Genomic DNA, 24,846 nt, shown 5'->3' on the forward strand with positions numbered 1-24,846 from the left:
TATTATATCAGTAAAATGGCTCCACGAGACTTAAATTCAAAGAAGAGGAGGACACTTGTGTATTTGATTTTTTTGATTTAAACTAATTAGGATGTAACAAATAAATTGATTTTTCACGTTTCCTTTTCATTTCTGTAATATTGAATATAAAATTAAGAAAATGATTGAAAATGCTTAGTTTTGTTTTTTCTTTTATTAGGACATGATCAAGTCTTGACCGAGTTGCTCCGGTTAAGTATTTCTATTAATGATGGCAACTACTTTCTTGCTCTTTTTCTTTCTTCTGCCCATTAAATTAGGGGGCGTTGTTTTTTCGTTTATTTCAATTTAGTTGATGCTTGGTTTTCAGTTGTGTAATTTGGTTTTGGGATTTGTTTTCAAGTAAGTTTTTGACCATTGTATTCCTATGTATTAGTTTAGATTTTATACTTTTGTATTTGTTTTTGTATTTTGTATTGTATTTTCTCTACCTGGACTTTTCTTTGGCAAAACCTTTGGGGTACAAAGAGAACAACTTAGACATTTGTCGTGCTCTGTCGATAGAAATGGTTTTGCATTTATGACTTCTGCGGCTGGTATCCCCTGACGAAGTTAGCTTTGGTTGTCGTATTTTTCATTTTTTTCATTATTTATTGTTTTTCTTTATTCTTTTAGTTTTATTTTCCTTTTGGAATTGTGCGTTTTCCCTCTGTAAATGTAGTTTCTAATTGCTTTAATTATTTTGACTTCTCTTCTTATTATGTAATTTTCAAATCTGGTTTTAGCTGCATTTTGCGCTTTTTCTGTTTCGAAAAAATATTTAGAAAACTTATTTAATTGTTTTAAGATTTTTTAAATACTTTTTTAAACTTTTAAGTCTTTAAACGTCATATGGGTTTTGTTCTTTTCCTAGGATTTGATTAATTTTTGTTTAATTGACTCTCTACCTTTCAGGTTAAATTTAATTTTATACAAAGTACTATTAATATTTATTTCATGGCGCATGGCTCGTCGCGCGCCTAAACTAGGAACACTGATGTTATACTTGACTTGGGGATTACTTCGAATAAAAAGATACTAAGTCCAATTTTGTGTTTAAATAAATTAAAAATTTATAAAAAAATTTAAAAAGTTTAGAAAATGTAAAAATAAAAATTGCAAAACTTGTCTTTTAGTTGACAATTCACAAATTGATTGCCATTCCATTGTATTGTTTTGTAAATGTTTTAATATAATTTATTTAATTCAATGTAATTGTTGTAATTTATGTCCTATTGGACAAACTAGTTTAGAATTTCATAAGCGAATTAATCTCACAGATCTGCTATTAAAAATTTTAATAGTAATAATAATGGTACTACAGATTATGAAATTTTATATTTTCAATTTCATGATTTTGATTATGTTGCTCTTTTTATTTTGGATTTTATGGAAAATTTAGATTATGGGCTTGATTAAGAAAATATTTATATTAGCTGTCTTAAAACTCTTTTTTCTTATGGTTTAAATAGTAAATTAAATGGTGAAGGTACTATTAATATTGATGATTTTTGTATTTATGATAAATTTAAAGTTTTTAATTTTCCTAGATAATTTTATTCAAAGTATAGATATAAAAGAGGTAGTGGTAAAGGGGCTAATAAATTTATTGATTTTTATGAATTTTCGAAAATTTGTAATTTTTGTGTTAACCTGAATAATATTTTTATTATTAGGAAATATATTTTTGGATTTAAAAATAAAGTTCTTAAAAATTTCTTTTTAAAAATTTTTAAAAATTTCTTTTTAAAAACTTTTAAAAATTTCTTTTTGATCACTTTGGCTCCTGAAATTCATGAAATTGTGGTACCCTAACTTGACAATGCGTTGTTGTGGGAATGCTTTATTTTTGAGTTACGTAGCATACTAAAATTTGCAAGTTTAAAACTTGTTAAAATAAAAAGTATTATTTAATTTTGATAAACTTACATATCATAAAATCCAATTAACAAAACTGTTCTTTATTAAGAACTGTTTAATTTAAAAAAGAAAAACAACTGCAAAGTTAGAAATATAACTGGGAACGTGGGACAAGATAAATTGTCTGAAGTGATAATTATACCTTAAGTAGCAATTTTTATGATCAGATAACATTAAAAGCTAAATTTTTAAACCTAATTGAAGAGGAAGAAACAGTTTTCAAGTAGTACGCTCTAAAAAATTTAGAATGTTTAGTAAAGCATAACATTATTCAAATTTGCTACAAACACAAATGCGTAACGAAGATGAATCATATTATCATTTAATTACACGATACTATGGTTCAACTTGCGATGAAAAATATTATTAAGATTGCACCAAATTGTGGTTCACATTATCGATATTATGATTCAACATCGTTGAACTTATTTTTCTGAGAGTGCAGAAATATTCCTTTACTTGAATAAAAAAGATTATTTCGGCTGTTTTAACGTTGCATAATTATCATTAATTTTCTTAATATATCAAGAGTGGTTCTTTAAAAACGCCTTTGTTACTGAAAAATGCGCAATTATTGGTAACTCTATTTTTGTTATTGCTTAGCTTTTCAGGTTATGTGTTGGAAACGAGAATCGTGTAATGTTACAGTTGAGTTATTATTAATTTGTGTGACACATTTTTGTTAAAAAGTACGAAAATCACAAAAGACATTTATAAAGAAGTATTTAGTAGTATGAGAGTTTATTAATCCTTCAAAAACATCATACATTTCAAGGACATAGCAAGTTATAAAACTTGGCAACTATTTTCAAAGTGTCCACGAAAACGTTTTCGGTGAAAAGCTACGATTTCCATTTCCGGTTACACATAGTTTTCATTCTTACACCTGTGTTCTACACCCCTCCTCCAAATCACTCAAAAGACGAGTGGCTGGACAGGGCATTGCGATTAGTGTAAGATTGTGGTCTCTGGCTTGCCACATAAATTCCACCAATGTGAGTTTTCTCTTAAAGCAGTTGACTGCACGTACTCGTGAAATTGAAACTGCGAAATAACTGGAAAAAAATATAAGGCAGGAATATAGGACGGAATAATATTTCGGTGTATAGTACTGCCATATAATAGATATTTTAGACATTTCAAGAAATGCATCTCTTTTCAGAAACAATAGTAAGAAACAGGCTGATGGAAGAATGTAATTTTTTGGGGAAATTAGTTGATCACGATATTGTCACAATCCTTTCATTCATCGATGAATAAATGAGAGAGTGCGCTGATATTTCAATTTATTATTTAGCAATTTACATGCATGTAAGGAAGTTAAATCGAAGACATAAAAAAACCCATTTGATTGGTGATCAATTGGTGAACATTCACCATTTAGCCAATTCAGCAATTCATCAATTGATGAACATTGGTAAATTGTTTGTTACTTATGCTTGTGGGGAAACGCTGAGTTAAGGCCTGTTTATACTAAGTTCTTGGAGGAATTTCTCTCTCCAAGAAATCGGATGAATCGTCGTCACTATCCAAGTTCTTGAATGTCATTCATTGGTCGGATGAAAAACCTGCGCATGCGTATTGTTTATACTAAGCATTATAAAATCGTGCTTACAAAAATTCGAAGTTACTAAATAAATTCAAATAAAATTATACTAATTCAAATATACCCAAACAGATTAATTTGGATTAAAATATATGAAAATGGACCACAAAATGGCATAATATGATGTCTGCTTGTTGAGTCCACAATACTTGATTGGTTATGGTAGGAATAACTTGGATGGAAAGTAGAACATGCTCTACTATCATCCAAGGGCTTGAGCTAAGAACTTGGACGATAGTTTACACGATTCAAGCTACAAACAAAACAAGTTTCCAACAATTTCAATCAATTTCGTCCAAGATTTTGATTGTATAAACTGATCTTTGCTCAGCCATCGGACATGAAAATAACCGATTTAAACACTTGATGAGTTTCAAGTAACTTGATACTTATGGTAAAATGCCGAGTCAATCAAACATCGAACATGAAAAGTAACCGAATCAATCACTTGCTGAGTTACAAGCTATTTAATTCTTGGAGTCGAACGTGGAGTTAGCAAAATTAAACAATTAAGGCTTTTAAAATTCAGAAAACTGTTCTTTCAACATTTTCTTCTGAAATATGAGGTTGATGAGTCTCCTCTTTTGTATGGTTTTTACTCCTTTTATATTCTGATGTGAGGAACGCTGAAATAAAAAAAAATGATAGCTATATTATTTAGAAATTGTTGTTTGAAAAAAAATTTAAATGTATATTTTTACCTCTTAGAAATTTGATATTATTATTATTACTAATTTTTCATAGACATAATGTAATACTATTATTTAAATTCTTTTTGTTTTACACTATTTACTAACTAGTTATTTGGGGGCTCTTAGAATAAGAGGAAGTGTTCCCAAAGCAGGCTTTAAAATTTTTGTGGAATAAAAATAGATTTTTTGTGTTTTATTTTTCGACTTTTAAACACATCTTCTCCCAAATCCTAATAAACATATTTATGATTGTAATAAATAATTTTTTATAACCCTTATAAGTAACTATTCCCATTCGCCATTAATTTTATGCAATATACACTTAGATATTATTTTTATCTATGTACTTTGCTGATCTAGCTCAACAAGAGTGTATTCAATAATTTCAACTTAATAAATATGTAAGAACTGCATTAAACTAAATCCAAAGGATGGTTACCAGGCCAGTCCTTCTTATCTTTCAAATAACGTCCGACCATTGGCCACAGTCATCAATCTGAACCAGCAATTTAACTTAAATCAGCTTCTAAGTCCAATCCCTAGCTCTGTAACCTCTAGCTTTCCCATTTAACCCAAGTGATACGCATCACTTGGGTTAAATGGGAAGGGCAACTCTTGGGTTAGGAAGCGCTGCCTAACTATTGTTTTTAACAGATTAAAGCGTTCTTAAGTGCATCTGTTTCACTTAATTTTATATATTCTATGTCTTAATCAATTTCCCATTCAGCGACATCAGACAGACGAGTTTTAGTGGGTCTGAAGGGCTGTAGGATTGGGCTCTAGGTGCTCGGAACCGCACACGCGTCTTCGGGGTGACGGCTGTGTGGTTTCCGTGTCCGAGAAGCCTAGGTCGCTCGGACCTCCAGAAGTGATGGGGATGTTGTTTTATGCAGTGGCCAGAAAAAGTAGCAAATCCGCTTCGAAATTCGGCTCGCCACCTGCGGTGCCCAAACATATTTATGCAAATAAGGTTTAAATATGTTTTTCTTGAAACCATGATCAATAGTATAGTTTTTGGCCACCAGGATAAGCAGGTATGAATCTTTGTTTGCCAAGGTATAGTTCTTGATAGATTTTGAAAAAAAAAAGATTTATGTTTGCATAAAGCTTATATAAAGTGCTTGATAAATTTTGGTATACATTTTAAAAAATGGTATAGTATGAAAGAAATATTTTTCGCTGGAATATTGAATCAGGAATGCAGGTTGTGATCACTAAAATGAATTTCAAACCAATAAATTAAATTAAAAAATTTTTTATATAGCAGAGTGCAACAAAAAAGAACTAATGAAATTGTTTAAAAACACATTCGTGACTTTTTGAGTTAATCTAATTTTGAGTTAATTAAAAAGTTATTCAAATAGTTCCCGAGACGTAATAACTTGAAACTTTTTAAAAAAGTGGTGGTTATGGTGAAAAGTGACGTTTCAATTACTTTTGTCTCAAGAAACCAAGCAATATATTTATTTTTACTTTTTGAAAGCCCTCGTTAGTAAAAGTCAACAATTTCCAGTAATACTTTTTGTACAGCGCATATTTGTTTACTTTGCTGTTAAAACGTTTATCTATCATTAATGAAGAATATGTAAAATTATTTTTGCATTTCATTAATTTTCGATAAAAACTGCTTTACTGGTGTGAGCAAAAACGTTGATTAGTACGGATTTTATTAAAAAAAATTTCGGCTTTTAAATTTAAATTTTTTTTTAAAAATATATATGTTTTTTACCAACCGACTATTTATATACCGGTTATATATATATATCTTTCATATCAGCCAGCCAATTTATGGCCGGTTGGATTTGTTCATAAGAAACCGAGAAAAGTTTATTTCTTATGTATCAAATTTAGAAAAGACATTTCTTAAAATTCATTAATATTTAACAACATTATTTATAGACTTTTTAAAATTATTTTCTACCTGTTCTAAGATTTTTTATTTGTTTACTAGAACTTTAGGAAATGTACTTACAGTGCGCTTAAAAATATAAATATAAATAAGTGCAGACGATATTTTAGTTATGAAATCAGACACAAAAACGGACTTTCTATGAATAAACATACTTGTGTTTCAATGGATTCAGATTTCTGATCAACAAAATGTAGGTTTTGGTAAAAGTAAGTTCTAATAAATATATATTATTTTTTATTATTTTATTTAATAGTAGTTTAAATGCAGTTTGAATTGTAGGGTATGCAATTTCTTATAGCATTTCAAAAAATGTAATTTTACATAAAAAAACAAGATATATCAAATATCAGTCAATTAGCTCCTCAGAAGTTGTATTTTTTAAATTCGATTTCTTCTCGATTTCTAATTTTTTAAATTCGACCTATTTCGCTTAGAACTCGTATTTTTCCATGTATAATTAAATTTTTTATAATGATCTAAAAAGTTGTATATCTTGCAATTCAAATTTTTTTTCGAATATTATGAAATAAAATAATAAAAAATAATGAATTATTCTTAATTTTTTTTGGACAGAACTATCTCAGGATAAACGAATTTTAAAATTGTGTGAAAAAAATTTTCATTTCTCGAAAGAAATTCCCGAGGTAAGGTGAAATACACAAAAAATAAAATTAACAATTAAGAGGTCTAAACTTTAAATCTCTCTAAGGTCCAAATTATGGGCTTTTTCCCAGATTGCGGAGAAGCCTTTATTTTGGGGCTCAGAAATCCAAATCCGTTGAAAAAAAGGCATATTTATTCCGAGGAAATACATTTATGTGTCTGATTTTTTTTTAAAAATATCGTCTTCACTAAATTATTATCATATTTGAGGTCATTAGGATTGAGTTCTAGAACGTGAGGTTTTGATCATTAGACAAAAAGTTATTCAGAGTGGCCCATTTTTTTTAGCGCACTGTACATAACTTTTGAGATGAGACAAAAGATAATGTAAAATACATCATGAAAACTTTAATATTAAATAATTTATGATTTCTTTTAATGCAAGTTTTTGTTGCAATTATGATGCAGTTATATATATAAACCTAATAATAAATAATCTTAATATCATGTTGCAATCATAATCATATTCTGTTGCATAAGCTGCGTATTTGCTAATCAATAAGCTCTCTATTTGGATTTTTTTTATTAAATCTTTATTAGCCGTGTTTTCTTACCGGTAATTATGAGGCTGATAAGCAAATAAATAGCCAAAGCAATATTTGAATACACTTGGCCAAAGTTTTCCAGTAGACTTGATGTAATTGTGGTCAATATAAATCCAAATATCTAAAAATAATTTAAAAATGCACTTCAGGTTAATGCGTTTGAAAAGAAAATATGAATAAAAAGAATAAGAGTTCTTAACAAGAGAGTAATTAATTAATACAATTTCGTCTAGAGAATATTTTTTAATTGAGAAAAAAAGTTCAGTTAACAAGTTATCTTTTGGTTTTAATCTTACCATTTTTATTGTACAGCATTAAGTTGAAGTTTATTTTAGACTAGTATAGCTTAGTGAAAAAATAAGGATTTTATTTAAAGGGCTCATTACTTTATTGCACCATGAAATTCGCAGATTTTTCCAAAATTAATTTTAGAAACTATCCGAACTGAAATCATGATCCGTTATCAAAATTTGCGTTACGCGTGAAGCTTTGTATTGTTTAAATTATTAGATTTTTATAAATAAGTTTAATAATCTACAAAGACATAATTTAGCCAAGATTTAAATTTTCAAAAGAATATTCGAATTTTCTTGCGAAAGTTCGTACGAAGCTCGAATTTTTGTTTTATGAAAAGAGTTAAAGATAAAAAGGAATATGTATGCCAGTTATGAACACAGAATTTTGGGGTGAGGTGATTGCATAAAATTATCAATTAAAAAATTTAACAAAAAAATTATTTATTAATAAATTTAAACAATCATAACCAACAATTGATATTTACAACGATAATACATAATAGGTATGGGATTAAGAAATGAGGTCCTATTACGTCGTCAACAAACTTCCTCTTAGTATTAAACTAATATATACCTTTAGATGTTGAGTCTGACTCCAGTCTTAGCCGGAGAGTACGATGGTCGGCACCAAACTATGGCAAAATTAAAACCAGTTTGATTGGCCTAATGGAAAATGTCTCTTAAGATCAGTTTTCATCTTTGCTACGTTTCTTCTGACATTTAAACAGATTTTGATGCTTTCAATCAGATTTTCTTCAATAGTGGTTCGTTAGATTTCGATAAGTTTCGTTAGATAACTTACAACTCACATGGTGCACAATTTTTCAACTTCTATTTCGACAAAAACTTGAAGAAAAGAAAATAATTAGTCAAGCTGTACTCACTTAATTCTGAAAGCAACAGGTGGTGTTGGCAATTGGTTGTCATGATTTGATTGATTGATTTGGTTTTCATTGGTTGATTTGATTTGGTTTACATTTGAAAAAAAGGTAAAACCTTTCATTCTCAATCATCCTTAAATCTTCTTTCTTGTTAGTCTTATTTATTAATAATCTAATCCTTTGCTAATTTGTTAAGACACTCACCATTGTAGCTGAGTTAAGCAATGATGCACTGATTACTTCGGGTTCTGGAAATGTTAATTCAATTCCATATTCTAAACCAACTGGTAGAAAACTGGTCAGGAAAAATCTAAAGCAAATCGTAAATAATATTTTATACATTTAGTTTTTAGTACACATTCTTTAATTATTATATTATACATCTATTTATAAAATAAATTAATTACAGGAATAATAAAAAAAATAACTATTTTTGTGACAACATTCAAAATGTGTATGTGAAAAACATTCAAGTTTTAATAAAAGTGCATGTAAAGAATAATAATGAAAAGATATAAAGAGTAAATGACGTTATTACTAAAATATTTTTTACATTGGGTAAAAAGGATTTTCATATTGATGCCTTAAAGGAAGGCTTTTTCACGAATTTCATCTATCTAAACCGTTAGCTACCGTTATTGATTGAAATTACTTAAATTCTATTAAAACCTTTGTTATTTAATTTTCATTAGTCTTATCAGCTTAATTCCTAATTTTTAAATTATTAATAATACTTTGCGAAATGTGTCTTTAAAATCTATTTATACTATCAAAACTCTTTTCGAATAAAAAAAGGCTTTTTTTATGAATAAAAATAGGTTCAAAAGTAGAAAAATAGGCTTTTCTCCTACCTATACTGGTCAATGTTTCAAATGTTTAAATTGTTTAGATTTCAATAAAACATGCTTTTTTAAGATTTTAGCTTGTTTTATTATCAAGCATCCCTAAATTTTTTTAATTATTATTTATCAGTTTAAACAGTAGATCTAGAGAATGTTGTAAATTTGTTTTATTTTCATACCATATCATAAGTGAATTATTTGTTTTCATATCATATCATATCATATTACATCACCTTACCATGTATCGTATTATATTATACTGTATTGCATTATGCTGTATTGTATCGTATTGTGTCATATTGTATCGTATTGTATTGAATCATATCATATAATATTTTTTGTAAAAGAAATCAAAATAACTTTTGTTGTAGCTTTTCCTGAAATTTTTTTTACAATTTTTATTACTTATGAAAAACTATTGCAGTTATTGGCATTATGATAATGTAAGCTTTCGTTAAAAATAAATATAGCCTTATAGATTTTCAAATATTTTGCACTAAATTTATTGCATTTATAAAAATTTTCAAACTAGAAAAGAAGTTGAAAAGTTAATTCTTACCCACATATTATGATAGTAAGAAACGTCACCCAGAGTTGTTTGATGGCTAGTAGAGAACAAAAAATAATCAAAGTAATCAAGCTAGCGACGCAAATGCATAAAGCTGTTTCTCTAAAATACAAGTAGAAAAGCAGATACAGTATTTAAATAAATACAGATAGACAAACACACACATTTTAATTATCGAAAAAAATTTCTACAAATAGTAGCGTTTATGTGATCATTGTTTCCCTCATTTTTAAATCTACATTCTCTGCAAAAGTCATAATTTGTAGTCAGTTTTATATCAGATCATTCAGATGAAGAATTTTTAAAGAAAAGTTTTTAAACTAAAAACTAGGATCTTCGATGGCTCAAAGGTTAAGATGCTGAACTATTTTTGTGAAGAGCTAGAGTTCTGTCCTTGGCGACCGTTTGGAGCCCTCAAAACGTCAACTGGATGGGTATAAGTCCCTATCGATCGTTTGGAGCCCTCCACATTTCAGCATGTACTTGGTGGGTCTTAGAGGAGTCGGGAATCGAACCTCAGGCACTCCAAGCCGGAGTCCGGAACCATTAGGCTACTACGGCCTTGATGGCTCGATATTACGATCTCTCAAATCGAAGCATTGTTCAACATTAGATTGCCTTATTCAGGAGATAGTAATTTTGGTGGACATCTTGGTTCAACAATTTGCCTAAGAATGCTTACAGAAATGCAGCTACTTGTATTTTCCTAACTGAATAAAACAGAAGATTAAATTACATCAGCAGCAGAGACATTGGTCATTTTTTTTGCATTAAATTACACAACTATTTTAGCAAAAGATAATTTCAATTTACTTTTATGCTAAATACATTTTTGCATCTATGTAAATAATTTATTTGAATTCATAACCTGTTAACTTACTTAAATTTATGGGTATAATCAAGAATAGTTCCGGCAATCATTGACCCTATGAGTCCTGCAACAATAAAAAGTGAACCCATCCAACCAATTTCAAGTTCTCGATGCTAAAATGTAAATAGAAATGTTAATTTTTGAACACCTAGAAAAACAATATGGTCAACACTATCAGAATATGGTAAAATTTACCGCATTTCTGGCTCTATGGGAACACACAAGAACTTTGATAATGATTTTGGTAAAGATAACGATAAAATATAATTTAATAGTTAGCGATAAAATCTACTGAATGTAGTTAAATCCTATAACTTTATCACGATATCTTAGAGCATGACATAAAAACCAATTAATCGGTGACTTTGCAGTTTTGCAATTTTTATTAAATGTGTTGTAATAAGAGCTAATAATTTTGAAAACTAAAATTTCTGCTAAACCTTTACTATATGAAAAGAAAAATAACCAAATGAATAGTTTAAATCGTAAATTAGAATGCTGGTTTTATTAACAAAAATTTTATTTTATTTATTATTTTTTTATCCGAAAGATAATTACCATACAGTACGGTAATTTTACTAGGATAGTTCTTCTCAGTGTAGATATCACTTAGTCATTTAAATAGTTAACGAAGTGAATTTCAATTGAGGTTAAAATAAAACATTTTGTACAAACACTATGTATCTATAGTATACTTTAGATATAAATGCAGAGTTAATTTTCCACTAACAAATATATGCAGGGTGTTCCGTAAAAACTGCTTTTAATATGTAATTCTAGAATCCTTATGAATATTGAAGCAAAAAATTATACGTAAGAGAAAAGCGAATTACTATTTAACCAAATAGTCGAAAACCAATTATTGGTAGCACTTTCAAGTTTCAACCTCCAATTAAACATGTTTTGATGTTTATTACTTTCATATTCCTCCACTTCAATTTGTTTAGGAAAATTTGCGATAGAGAAGCCTATGGTAATCTATGGCAACCTATGGCTACCATAGAAATTTGTATGGAAAGATACCATACGCCTATGGTTACCATAGAGATTTGTATGGCCCTACCCCATAAGCCTATGGCTACCATAGAAATTTGTATGGCAAGATACCATAGACCAATGGTAACCATAGAGACCTGTATGACATTTATATGGCACGTCACCATTCTCCTATGGCAACCATAGAAATTTGTATGGCAGTATACCATAGGCCAATGGAAACCATAAAGATTTGCATGGCAGTATACCATAGGCCAATGGTAACCATAAAGATTTGTATGGCAGTGTAAGGTTCGCATAAGTTTAATTTTATTACAGCAGAGAATAGTTTAACTTTCATATAAAAAGGTGGCAACATTCAGATATGTAAATAGAACGCTTCGCAAAAACATATCTCGCTGTTATTATTTTTCATTAAATGCTTTTATAAAATATCTCTTCGCTTATTTACTGTATTGCATATTAATTAAATTCCTTGTCATTCAACTTTATCTTATATGGCGCAGCCGTCTTTTTAAAAAAGAACCTTTTCACAACTTCTTCTTTGAACATCGATCTTCTTTTATCGCTACATTTTAAATTCTTTCCATGAAATTTTGACTGCCAACGAAGCAAAAAAGTATTCATCATTGGCTGAAACTCGCCCAGGTAAACCCATTTTGACAAAAAATAACATTTAACCGAAAAAAATTTGATAATTGGATTCCATTACATACTGATTTCTTCTCGCCAAACATACGTCGCCAAAACAGATTCGCTGCACTTTTCTCGCCAAGATGTCAACAGACGTGAATTCTGTTTTGAATGCCTTGAATGCGTGGAACGACTGATTCATTTAACTGTCGCCCAGTTAAAATCAGCCTTGCGTTTAAGAAATCTTTCGCCCAATGGAAATAAAAATGACTTAATATCGCGTATAGTTAATGATAATATAAAAATAACAGATGATAGAACTTTAGATGAACTTTTAACTCTTCGCATGCAATCGCCAAATAATGACAACAATACACAATATTCCGAAGAAAATTGCTTCGATAACTCAGAATTNAAGCTGTTTCTCTAAAATACAAGTAGAAAAACAGATGCAGTATTTAAATAAATACAGATAGACAAACACACACACATTTTAGTTATCGAAAAAAATTTCTACAAATAGTAGCGTTTATGTGATCATTGTTTTCCTCATTTTTAAATCAACATTATCTGCAAAAGTCATTATTTGTAGTCAGTTTTATATCAGATCATTCAGATGAAGAATTTTTAAAGAAAAGTTTTTAAACTAAAAACTAGGATCTTCGATGGCTCAAAGGTTAAGATGCTGAACTATTTTTGTGAAGAGCTAGAGTTCTGTCCTTGGCGACCGTTTGGAGCCCTCAAAACGTCAACTGGATGGGTATAAGTCCCTATCGATCGTTTGGAGCCCTCCACATTTCAGCATGTACTTGGTGGGTCTTAGAGGAGTCGGGAATCGAACCCCAGACCCTCCAAGCCGGAGTCCGGAACCATTAGGCTACTACGGCCTTGATGGCTCGATATTACGGTCTCTCAAATAGAAGCATTGTTCAACATTAGATTGCCTTATTCAGGGGATAGTAATTTTGGTGGACATCTTGGTTCAACAATTTGCCTCAGAATGCTTTTCAAGATTAACTCAGAAATGCAACTACTTGTATTTTCCTAACTGAATAAAACAGAAGATTAAATTACATCAGCAACAGAAACAATGGTTATTTTTTGCATAAAATTAGATAACTATTTAAGCACAAGAAAATTTTAATTTATTTTCATGCTAAATACATTTTTGCATTCATGTAAATTATTTATTTAAATTCATAACCTGTTAACTTACTTAAATTTATGGGTATAATCAAGAATAGTTCCGGCAATCATTGACCCTATGAGTCCTGCGACAATAAAAAGTGACCCCATCCAACCAATTTCAAGTTCTCGATGCTAAAAGATAAATAGAAATGTTAATTTCGAAACACAGCGAAAAACAATATGGTCAACACTATCAGAATATGGTAAAATTTACCGCGTTTCTTTCTCTATGGGAACACCGCAAGAACTTTGATGATGATTTTGGTAAAGATAACGATAAAATATAATTTAATAGTAAGCGACAAAATCTACTAAATGGAGTTAAATCCTATAACTTTATCACGATATCTTAGAGCATGACATAAAAACCAATTATTCGGTGACTTTGCAGTTTTGTATTCCTTAATAAATGAGTGTGGTAATAAGAGCTAATAATTTAGAAAACTAGAATTTCTGGTAAAAATTTACCATAGGAAAAGAAAAAAAAACAAATGAATGTTTTTAGAACCGTAGATTGGAATACTGACTTTAGTGACAAAAATTATATTTTATTTATTTATTTTTCTTACCAGAAATGTAATTATCACTCAGTACGGTAATTTTACTAGGATTGTTTTTCTTCGTGCAGATATCACTTAGTCATTTAAATAGTTTACGTAGCGAATTTCAAAGCAATGTTAAAATAAAACATTTTGTACAAACACTATGTATCTATAGTATGCTTTAGATATAAATGCAGAGTTAATTTTCCACTAACAAATATATGTAGGGTGTGCCGTAAAAACTGCTTTTAATATGCAATTCTAGAATCCTTATGAATACTAAAGCAAAAAATTATACATAAGTGAGAAGCGAATTACCATTTAACCAAATTGTCAAAAACTAATTATTTGAAGCACTTTCAAGTTTCAACCTCCAATTAAGCATGTTTTGATGTTTATTACTTTCACATTCCTCTACCTGCAATTTGTCAGATTTTAATCACGTTTTGTTTTTTCTCGTTTAAATATTAATTTGTGATTCTCTTTCGCATACTTTTTTATTTTCATTTTTGACAAAATTTCTAAAAACGAATGTTAAAGGTGGTCTTTAAGAAACAATCGGTAAACATTTCAATACAAGCTACGGGAAGGATAGCCCGAAAAATATGAAGATAAACTTTTAATACGAAGATCAATCTTATAAAAATTTGCATTGATCTTAAGCAATGCAGCTTTAAAAACCACTACGGCATGATAATACCTGCTGCATAACTTGAAACTTAGTGTGAATTTTTCTAAGCGATATTCCTAAAGTCGTAAGACCAATTTCTCATTGAGAAAAGACTAATTTAAAATAGTTATGCTTTGTCAAAACAAAAGGCATAAAAGCATTAACAGTAATTAAAAAGTTCCATGAAATTCGAATTTATTTAGTACATGAAACTCAACAAACTAGAAAAACTGTTAAGAAAAAGCAATTTTCACTTTGTATTTTTATAAAAATTATAAAATTAAACTACAATTTTTCTTTTCTTCTTAAAATATTCATAAACTATTACTAAAAACTAACTTCAAAAACTTACAGGAAAATATCGCAGAACTAAATTGTTTAATACAGTAGTGATAGCAAAACAGGTTCCAACCATTAGTCCTGAAAGAAAAAAGAATACAATTGGAATGAATTTATAAAAACTATCTCATTTTAAAACTGGCTTACTTTTACATTAATTAAACAATTTAGTGAAGTTGTGCGAAACAATTGAAAAATTTATTGACATTTTTAATCATGTATCTTTGTCATTGATATGAATTTCGACTTAAACTTTTAGAACAAGGTTTTAGAAGGCGTTGGGTAAACTGGCCTACTTTATGAATATATAAGCAAAACAAAAATGATTTCTGAAATTTTGAAATGTGTACCTTGATTTTTTTATTCTATTCTCGTAGCATTTTTTATTATAATACTTATTTTTATTCTTTTGCATTTAAAATATCTAAATATATATCTCGTTAATTCTTCGGAGACCTGCAAATACCTAACTAATATGTTTTTAGATTGATAAATGAAATGTATTTACTTATCAACTAAGCAATGAGATTTAAACTGCAATAAGTAAATAAATGAGCAAATAAAGAAACAAATAAATAAATGAATAAAAATTACTATTTACCATAAATCACAAAGAGCATAATAAAGTTCAGACTTTTGAACATTCCAATCACTGTTTTGAGGTGTGAATGTGTCACTTGTTTTTTTACCTGATGCAGATTGGGTGGATATTTAGGTGAGTCCTGGAATGCTGTAAATGTATTGGAAAATTCTTTCTACACATGAAAGTTACCTTAAGAATGAAATATATATATATATATATATATATATAACTGATAACTAAATAACTGATTCTGGTAGAATGGTAGAAATGGTAGAAATCACACAAATCTCGGTGCGCTGCGGCGAAGTGGCATTAACCGATTCATCTGTAGTAATAAATCGATGATGAGAAGTAGTGAGGAGGAATGGAGATGGGAAGAAGAGGGGGTGCTTATCACCAAAAAATCTAGAGGGGATTCATGTGAGTCGGCTGGGGCTGAGTGTATATCGTGTGCTAGGGCAACATCATATCCCTAAGGAAAAAGGCAGGGATGGGTCTAAATTTAGTGTTGTCGTCAATTAGTTCTATATCTAGGAGTGAGTTAAAATTGCTGGTGGTACAGGTTTTTGCTTCATCGTAGAAATTTTTATTTAAATTTTTTACATAGATCCCTTTTTATACTATTATTGCTAATGCATTTCGGTGCGCCGACGAGTCTTCTAATAATCTTCCCTTCTGCCATAGAGAGTTTATTTTTTAAATGATCACTTAGAGATAACTGATTCTGAAATAGCACAATCTTCTTATAAATTTCAGTTAAGTATTTATGGTGGTAAATTCTTTTCTACTCTGTAGTAAGCTGGCACTCTAGATGGGGCACTTCATACATATTTTTTATTGACTTAATCTCAAAATTTCTGTTTTCTGATTTGTGTCACTTTTTTTTGACGGGTTGCGATATATATTTGGAATCGGAGAATTATTGGGAACCATAACGAAAATGAAACAAAACTTTTTCCTGTAGTTCGTTTGTCTAAAAATAATTCCTTCAAAAATAATTTTTAATAATAATTATTCTTTCTTATCATTGTATTTAATAATAATTACAAAATAGTAATAGTAGTACTTTACGTTGCAGTAGAGTTTCACAATGGGCTATTGGAGATGGTCTGGGGAAGAAATCTGAAAGTGATCCGAAGACACGCTATCACAATTTTGATCCTTTGCTATGGGAAGATCTTCCCCTAATTGGTATTTCGACTATGTGTGCAAGAAGTCAGGCACTTTTCTGTAGAGCAATTTAAAGAAAACCGATACTGCACGCATTCAGAGGTTAATCTAAATGGTCACCAACCCTCTCTGTAACCGTAACCACTTACGCTTGACTTCGATTATCTTCAAAAAACCTTGTCTTACGATTATTCCACTAGAAAAAGCTTTTAATCGTAAGGTATTTTGCCAATTTTTACATCATTTCAAAACATGCAATTTTAAATAACAAAGTACAAAATTTGAACGTAATTGATCGAATAATTCTTGAGAAATTAAACTTTAAAATTTCCTTTCGTATTTTTAAAGTTTTAAAACTTCAGCGTTAAAAACGTTGTTCGCAACTAAAACATAATTTTAAAACTTCATCACTCCAAAACTATTCGACTAATTCCGCTCAAATTTTGCATTTGAGATTACACACTTTAAAATGGTATAAAAATTTGCCACATTTTAATTCAATCTCGCTATTAAATGTGATTTTGTTCAACATATCTACGTGTTATTAGCTATATTACTTGTTATATGTTAGTAGCATTTCATCCTTCTTTTTTGTGCTTAAACATTATGTTTTTAACTTTTATTATCCAAAAAAAGCAAATTTTCAATAAGAGATGTTAAGTTAAAACTACTTACTGAAGACTACTAAAAAAAGCCAAAAAACATTGACGGATGTAAGAATAGTGGTAATTGTAGTTTTTTCTTCCTGTATCAAAGCTTTATCTGAACAATTGTTAGAAGTCATCAAGGGAGAAAATAGACAGCCGGCAGCAACACCCAACTAAAAAAAGAAAAACAAACAGTGATTGTATTTATATACAGAAAAACTTTATATACAGAAAAACTGATTGATGTACTTTTGTAGAACAGTGAAACAGCCATTTTGGTGAAGGGCCATGTTGGAGGAAAGTTAGCGTTCTAGCATATTGACTTATAACAGACGTCAAGTCATATTTAACTTTTCAACTGAAATTTCTTTTTTTGGTTGATACCAGTTGAAGATCTGATTAGATAAAGGTTCTACAGTGAACTTGAGTTTATTTCAATTTAGAAATCGATTTCGGCTTTATTTTAATGAGTTTGAGTAATTAGCTTTGGAGTTAATTACTTGAGTAAATGAGGATTACGAGTTGCCTCAATTTCCACTGAACATAAACTATAAAAAATTCTGGTAAAATTACCGCACTGTATGGTAATGCCCTTTCTGGTAAAAAATCAATAATTCTGGTATTAAAATCCAAAACATGCGGCATTTAAACCATCAACATTGTAATTTTTACCTCCTATATGATACGACTTACCCTGTGCCTTAAATTCGCTTGTTTTCACCAGGAACTAGAATTATCCGGAATTTTCGGGAAAATAACAATTTCACCAGAATTTTCCGGGAAAATAAAAAATCCAAGAAATTTTATTTATTTATTTAATTTGATGCAGCTAGATTATGCCAGCTACCGAGCTTTGCATTTCTCTTTTGAAGTAAAAGCCTGTTTGAAAATTTTGGCTAAATCAATAAAATTTTATAAACTATTCAAATCACTATTAGGCTGGAGATGGCTAATAATACAGTATTTTACATGTGCATTTTTTATGTTTTTTTCTTAGTAAATTAAATTTAATGAATTAAATTTAGTTTTATATGGGAGAAAAAAAATTCTCTTCTTTAAGATATTTAGCTAGATATAAATTTAGGAGTAAATACCGTCAGTGGCGAAGCGTGTAGAAAAAAAATTTCTTTTTCAGATTCGTTTTTCATTCTGGTTTCTAGTCTGAATTAAAGTGGGAACAAAATGGAAAACATGTGAATAAATAAGTAAGAGAGATGGAATGTGTGCGTGCGTGCGTGCGTGAGAGAGAGAGAGAGAGAGAGAGAGAGAGAGAGAGAGAGAGAGAGAGAGAGAGAGAGAGAGAGAGAGAGAGAGAGAGAGAGATTTTTTTAAAATAAACATTAACAAAAATTTTTCATGTAAATATGTAACAGTATTATGATACAATACAATTTATAGGAGTTGAATTGTTCAGTATAACTTTGTAGTAATTTTTAAATTGATTAGTTGTATGGAGCTCTTAAGTTTTTTGTCAGTTTTCCATAAGGTTAATTTTCAAGTTATTTCAAGCAATGTTATGTAACAGGGGTGGCCAAGCTCCTTGATAGTCGAGCCATTTTTCAAAATTTGAAATTTCTCGCGAGCCTCAATTAAATACGTATTTAAAAGCTATGAAAAANCTTGAAAAAAAAAAAAATTCATGCCTTTTTTGCCAAGCTTTTAAATAATAAAATTTACTGAAATTACATTTATTGAAAACATATGAATAAAAGTACAAATTATGTGAATTGAATTTAAATATTAAAAGTTAAACACATTTATTTTTCTTCTCTTGATAATTCTTTAAAATTTGGTGAATAATTGTTTCAATAAAGTGTTTCACATAAGTACGTTGTTCCGAATATTGAAATAATTTGACAAGCATCCTTTTTTAATTCAGGATACTTCGATTCTGGTACAAATTTCAAAAATTATGTAATCGACGTCGACTTATGTCATTTGAAAGTTCATAGTCCTTTAATTCTTTAAGAAAATTTTTGAATTGTCGATGATTTTTCACATTGGTGCGAAAGTAATTTGCAATGTGTAACACCGTTTTCATAACATCAGGATATTTTAAATATTCTGTACCAATTTTCTTTACCCAGCATTGCCGGAGCTACATCAGTTGCAATGCTTACAAGATTATTAAGAGGCACATAAAAAGTTTTTATTATGGAATCTAATGCATTTTTAATGTCGACACCGTTGGTTGACTCTTGAAGTGCTACTAAATTTAATAATTCAACTTAAACAACGAAGTCAAGTGAAGTAAAACGTATGAAAACTGCAAATTGCGGAAGATCTGTGATATCTGTCGATCCGTCAAGGAACGATAATAATTTTTTACAAATATAATAGCAGAAAAAGGAACAGGGAACTCGGTTACATTTTTCGAGAGCTGCAAATAATCCTTGAAAGAGCCGTAGGTTGGCCATCCCTGTTGTATAACATCGATAAGATGTCGTTTATTAAATTATTAGTGAAGTTGAGCATGAAATTAATTACCATATAAAGTTAACTGACATTTATTTCTCGAATCTACTAATTTAAAATGTTATCAAGTAATTTTGTTTAAAGTTTTCAAACAATAATTATAATGTGCGAGAAATGTTTCTCAAGAATTTATAACTATATTTAACATATGTCTCAACTTCCTTAGAATAGTAAACGCTAACACATGGTTTGAGGTCCAGAAGCACTATTCACTAAAATATTAAAATAAAAAAATCAAATTAATATAAAATTTAATTGGAGCATCTCTGGAATTTGCTCATTTTAAGAAATTAATGTCATGTGATTTAAGGTGTTTACATGAAGTTTGTGTAAATTTACGAAATTCATGTAATTTATTTTTTGCAATAGTATATGATAGCATTTAACACGAAATGATACAGAATTAGTAAGGTTAATTTTAATTATGGTCTGAGTTTAAGAAACATTATGCCCGGAAATAATAAAATTGAGAGCTATGAAAAAATAGAATAAAATAGGTAAAATCTTGTTTTTAAATGGACGTAGAGGAGTAATCCATTTTTTTTCATACCTTAAAAAAACTAGAGTAATTTTATTGAAGTTTCCATTTATGCACATGAAATTTCCTAACGTTTTCCATTTTAGATATGTTAATAATATTATTTTAAACTTTTTTGTTCAATTAAAAAACGAGTTTTTTTAAAAATGTTTTATTACATTCTTCATTTTAGTTTATGTCGGAAAGAGATCGAAATTATGATTAGAAATAAATTCTATCGGGCTGGTTAAGGGCAATACATTTCGCTTATACTTCTTAGAAAACAATTAGAATGTGAAAAGTCCTCCAACTCAGATCTTTAGTTGAAGTTTGAGCACTCCAGCTGCTACGAAAGTGGTTAAAATTTTGATTACAAGTTTTGCATTTTACACTGCAAAAGCCTAGAGTTACGGTTAAGTATGGTATTAAAATAAGACATTTTAATAGAGATGTCTAAGATGACGCCATTTCACTCATCTGTCCTCTGAAAATTCATCAATGATCAATCAGTTATAAATGTAACTAACAGGGTTACGTTTGTATTGGGATCAGAATACGAATTGTTCAACGGGATTAAGGCAAACGGAAATTGATGGCATTGATGGTGAAGTACTGATCGAGTTCAGCTTCTGACTTGCACAACTTAGTAAGTTTCGTTTTGAAACTTTAAATAGTTAGCCCAAATTTTAGATATTATAACAGCAAAAAATAGATCATAAAAAATGGAGAATTAATTATTGTAAGGTACCTGATTCCCAAATACTCCAGCAGCACATGCTCTAGAAAGCTCATTTGCTGGGAACCATGTCGCTGCTAAGAATGGAGGAACAGATAACACTAAGAGATTAGACATGGATCCAAATATTGTACTGACTAAAATGTAAGCAAAATTTTCAGGTGATAGTCCCGTGAACTGTATAGCACAGGCTGAAATGAAAACGACTATAAAGTTTACAATTGAAAGAGAAATGTATTCTTGTTATTACAGAAGCAAATGCAATTTTGATTTGAGGTGATGAATATTCAAATCCGAACTAAACCTAGAAGATAATACTGGGACTTATAGATTAAGTGCTGGAAAAATAAAAATCTCTTCTCTATGGAAGTTGTTTTGATGTAACTAACCAGCATTCGGGTAACATGGAGAGGAAGAACTTCCTACGATTAGCACAATGTCATGGACATTCTATCCCATAATCTGCTTACAGTTGGAAATATTTTAAATGAGTTCAGAGATCTGTGCGAGCCGTGAGATGTTTCCGAATTAACCAGATATCGCAAGAACTATATTCTATAACAAATAGTCTTTAATTACATATTAACTAATTATAATTTGTGATTTTTAGCAACTAAAATAAGTGGGCATATATTTGTATTTGTCCCGGTACTTTAAAATTTCTTCTGACAATACACAAAAATACACTTACCTGCAGTATTGCTCAACGCTCCAGCTATCACCGTCCATCTCAGACCTACATAATTCATGCAGTACGAGACAGGAAATACAAAAACCACATAACCAATAAAGAAAATATTAGCAGTCCAATTCAGTGTGCTTGTTGATATGTCATAGTAACAAATGTTCACATCTGCAATGGACACATATTGAGGAAATATCATTCCACACAGCACTGAAAGGAAACTGAAAAGAAACAGCATCCAGTAGCGTCTTCTGTAAACTTTTATTACAGGCTCTTCTTGTTTCGAATGAGGATTTGTTCCATTAGTAAGGGTCACTGTTGAGATCGACAAGTCACAGGAATTTTTCCTTTCAATCATTTTGATTGAAAAAATTATAGTCTTTCTTACTTCCGATAGCTGTGACTAATGTATCTTTGTAATTTCAGTTTTATCTAAAATGAAAGAAACACCATGTTTATATGTAAAACATAATATAGGATGAGTAAAAAGTTATACAATTTTATTTTGCGGAGCCAGGGAAAAAGGAATAACTGCGTCGAATAAGTTGAAAAAAAAAAATAAAATGTAATGAGAAATTAAAATAAGGGTTGCAATGCAGTTCCATCTCATTGTGGTGTACCCCGTGCCACGATATAACGGCAAAGTGAACTTTAATTTCGTTATGCAATCTTCTGTTCTTTTCATCCCGAATGTAATACTATAATTCGAATAAATGTCAATATTTGGATTTTAGTTTCGTGGAATACGGGTGGTTCACCCCAGGTTAAGAAGACTGATTATCAGGGAAATCTCATAAATTTGATATTGATGTCTGTACCATCGTAAAGGCAAATCTTACAGTTGAAAAATTAAAATGTTTCCCTTTGTTAGGGTATATTGCCTATCTTTCCTATGAAAACTCAGACGATTTTCCAGTGAAATTCTCAGACGAATTTGTTGCAGTGCCGACCGGACTGTAAAAGGGTCAGGGAACTGGCCTTGCATCGGAAAGTTTCTGGGTTTGAATCCCGGGCAATATGGAACCTAATATGGTGCCCCTGAAAGAGTGGTCAACAAATCTGCTTTTCAGATGCCTGTCAGGTCATTCCCCAGGTGAGCATAAGAGAAAAAAAAATCTTAGTTGGATTTAAATGAAAACTCACATGAATTCCCAGTGGTATCTTAGTTGGAGAGCCAACCGGACTGTGTAGGGGTCAGGGAACTAGCCTTGCATCAGGAAGGTTCTGGGTTCGAATCCCGGGCAAGACTTGAATGTTCTTTCATTCTCTGCTCTATCTGTCCTTACTGTGAGAGCAACGGTGGCTCTCTTGATATGGTGCCCATGTAAGAGTGTCCAACCAATTTGCACTTCAGATGCCTGTATTGATGAAATTTCATTCCCCATTTGGGCATAGGAAAAAAATCTTACTTGGAGTTAAATGAGACCACACAGCCGATTTAGAGGTTGTTAAAACCATGAAGGAAACTATAGATAAGAGTGAAAAATTAAACTTAAGAAAAATAAATGCCTCGTTAGGATTTATGCCGTCCATATCCTTCCTGGTAACAAACTTGATCTATGAATCTTGACATCCATCAAACAACAATCTTAATTGGTGATTTTAATGGTCATTCAAAAAGATGGAACTACCAAGGTTTGAGTGCTGCTGGACAAGACCTTGAAGATATCCTTTATTTTACCCCTCTTGAACTTATACACTACCCTACAATAATGGAAGAGACATTCTACAGGCAAGAGTTTTTAATATTTTTTTTAATTTCTTAAGAAATAGTTTAAGAGGACTATTTAGTAATTTTAAAAGTTTTTAATTCATACTTTGCAGTAAAGTTCAAGGCTCTCAGAGGTTTGAGAGACCGACAATAAATTACGAAAGTAAACAAGTATTTTTGAACACCCTATACTAGAAAATTCAAGCAATAAACTTGTAACTTGTATCGATAACTTTGATTCTTATTAGCAACAACTTCATATTTGATCTAGATTAAATATTTATCGAGACATGAGCATTTTTAAAAATATCTAATATTTTGACTTATAATTTTTACTTTAACTTTTTGGAGAAATTTAAAATTAATTACAAAATTATTTTTCTTTTAAATTTCGCAAACAAAAATCAATTTCTGACTCATATGTCTCCGAATGTAGTTAATTGAATTTCGGTTGATTTTTTTATTTGATATTATTGACTAGAATCTTGAACTAAGGGGTTTTCCTTTTATAAAAAATTATCGTAATATTTTTAATAAAATATTCCATGATGTTACTAAATACCATATGTGGATGCTCCTTGATTTAGTTTGAAATCGGTTTCTTAAAATTGTTTTCGTATTTATACAGAAATTTACAATTCCTCATAGAGTTAATATAACGCAGAAAAATAGGACGCATGAATCTTTAAACAGTTTGAGAGATACTAATTGTATTAAACTGCATAATTCAATTTAATTTATAAGCAAATAAATATTTTTTCAAATTATAAAAATAATTAATAATTCATTCCAACGAAAGCAGTTACAGTTTGATTGATTTTAGATATAAAGAATTATCCATTAATATAAAATACATAATAGAAATTATTCTAATTATAACTAAAAATGCTAAACAGTATTGTAATTTCCTATTCATTTGATGTATATATACGCAAAGGAAAAAATGTCATTTAAAAGTTTCTGAGAACTACAAAAACTCGATATAAAGTAATAAAAATTTTGCCATTTAGTTGATTTTATACAATTGTAAAAAGATTTACAATGTCGTTAAGTGATCTATGAATTTTAAAGTTATAAATCACAAGCAAAGCTGTGAGCTAACATAAAATGAGCTTATGTCTCTCTGATATCATTAAAAGC

At 29.8% G+C, this 24,846-nt stretch overlaps 2 protein-coding genes across 3 annotated transcripts in view; both read right to left on the bottom strand.

Moving 5' to 3' along the window:
* The window catches only part of LOC139425221 (choline/ethanolamine transporter flvcr2a-like), a 15,284-nt gene extending 4,350 nt beyond the window's left edge, over nucleotides 1-10,934 (bottom strand). Inside the window, exons 1-5 of one of the 2 annotated variants that reach the window (XM_071179158.1) lie at nucleotides 10,824-10,934; nucleotides 9,935-10,045; nucleotides 8,738-8,843; nucleotides 7,366-7,477; nucleotides 2,661-4,170 (exon numbers count right to left, since the gene is read on the bottom strand). In XM_071179158.1, the coding sequence (XP_071035259.1) occupies nucleotides 4,070-4,170; nucleotides 7,366-7,477; nucleotides 8,738-8,843; nucleotides 9,935-10,045; nucleotides 10,824-10,903 (510 nt within the window). In that variant the 5' untranslated portion in view covers nucleotides 10,904-10,934 and the 3' untranslated portion in view covers nucleotides 2,661-4,069. Of the gene's footprint in view, nucleotides 1-2,660; nucleotides 4,171-7,365; nucleotides 7,478-8,737; nucleotides 8,844-9,934; nucleotides 10,046-10,823 lie in introns of those variants that run through there. The other variant, XM_071179159.1, reaches the window with a different exon arrangement.
* A 2,275-nt stretch (nucleotides 10,935-13,209) lies between these two features.
* LOC107449347 (uncharacterized MFS-type transporter C09D4.1-like) lies at nucleotides 13,210-22,410 on the bottom strand. Its single transcript, XM_071178694.1, has 6 exons — nucleotides 22,002-22,410; nucleotides 21,323-21,501; nucleotides 17,611-17,755; nucleotides 15,784-15,912; nucleotides 15,196-15,263; nucleotides 13,210-13,763 (listed from the first exon to the last, which is right to left on the bottom strand). The coding sequence occupies exons 1-6, from the start codon at nucleotides 22,351-22,353 to the stop codon at nucleotides 13,656-13,658; spliced, it is 981 nt and encodes a 326-aa protein (XP_071034795.1). The 5' UTR covers nucleotides 22,354-22,410; the 3' UTR covers nucleotides 13,210-13,655.
* Nucleotides 22,411-24,846: the final 2,436 nt, after the last annotated feature.

The sequence above is a fragment of the Parasteatoda tepidariorum genome, chromosome 3, assembly GCF_043381705.1.
Source record: "Parasteatoda tepidariorum isolate YZ-2023 chromosome 3, CAS_Ptep_4.0, whole genome shotgun sequence".
In the NCBI taxonomy this organism is placed as follows: domain Eukaryota; kingdom Metazoa; phylum Arthropoda; class Arachnida; order Araneae; family Theridiidae; genus Parasteatoda; species Parasteatoda tepidariorum.

What these genes read in the sequence shown, in the direction of transcription:
- LOC107449347 (XM_071178694.1), bottom strand. Translation starts at nt 22,353, where the DNA reads ATGATTGAAAGGAAAAATTCCTGTGACTTGTCGATCTCAACAGTGACC. An exon ending in AGCGTTGAGCAATACTGCAG is followed by an intron (nt 21,502 to 22,001) that starts GTAAGTGTATTT and finishes TTTTCATTTCAG; the next exon opens with CCTGTGCTATACAGTTCACG. An exon ending in TAGTTCTGCGATATTTTCCT is followed by an intron (nt 13,764 to 15,195) that starts GTAAGTTTTTGA and finishes TTTATCTTTTAG; the next exon opens with CATCGAGAACTTGAAATTGG.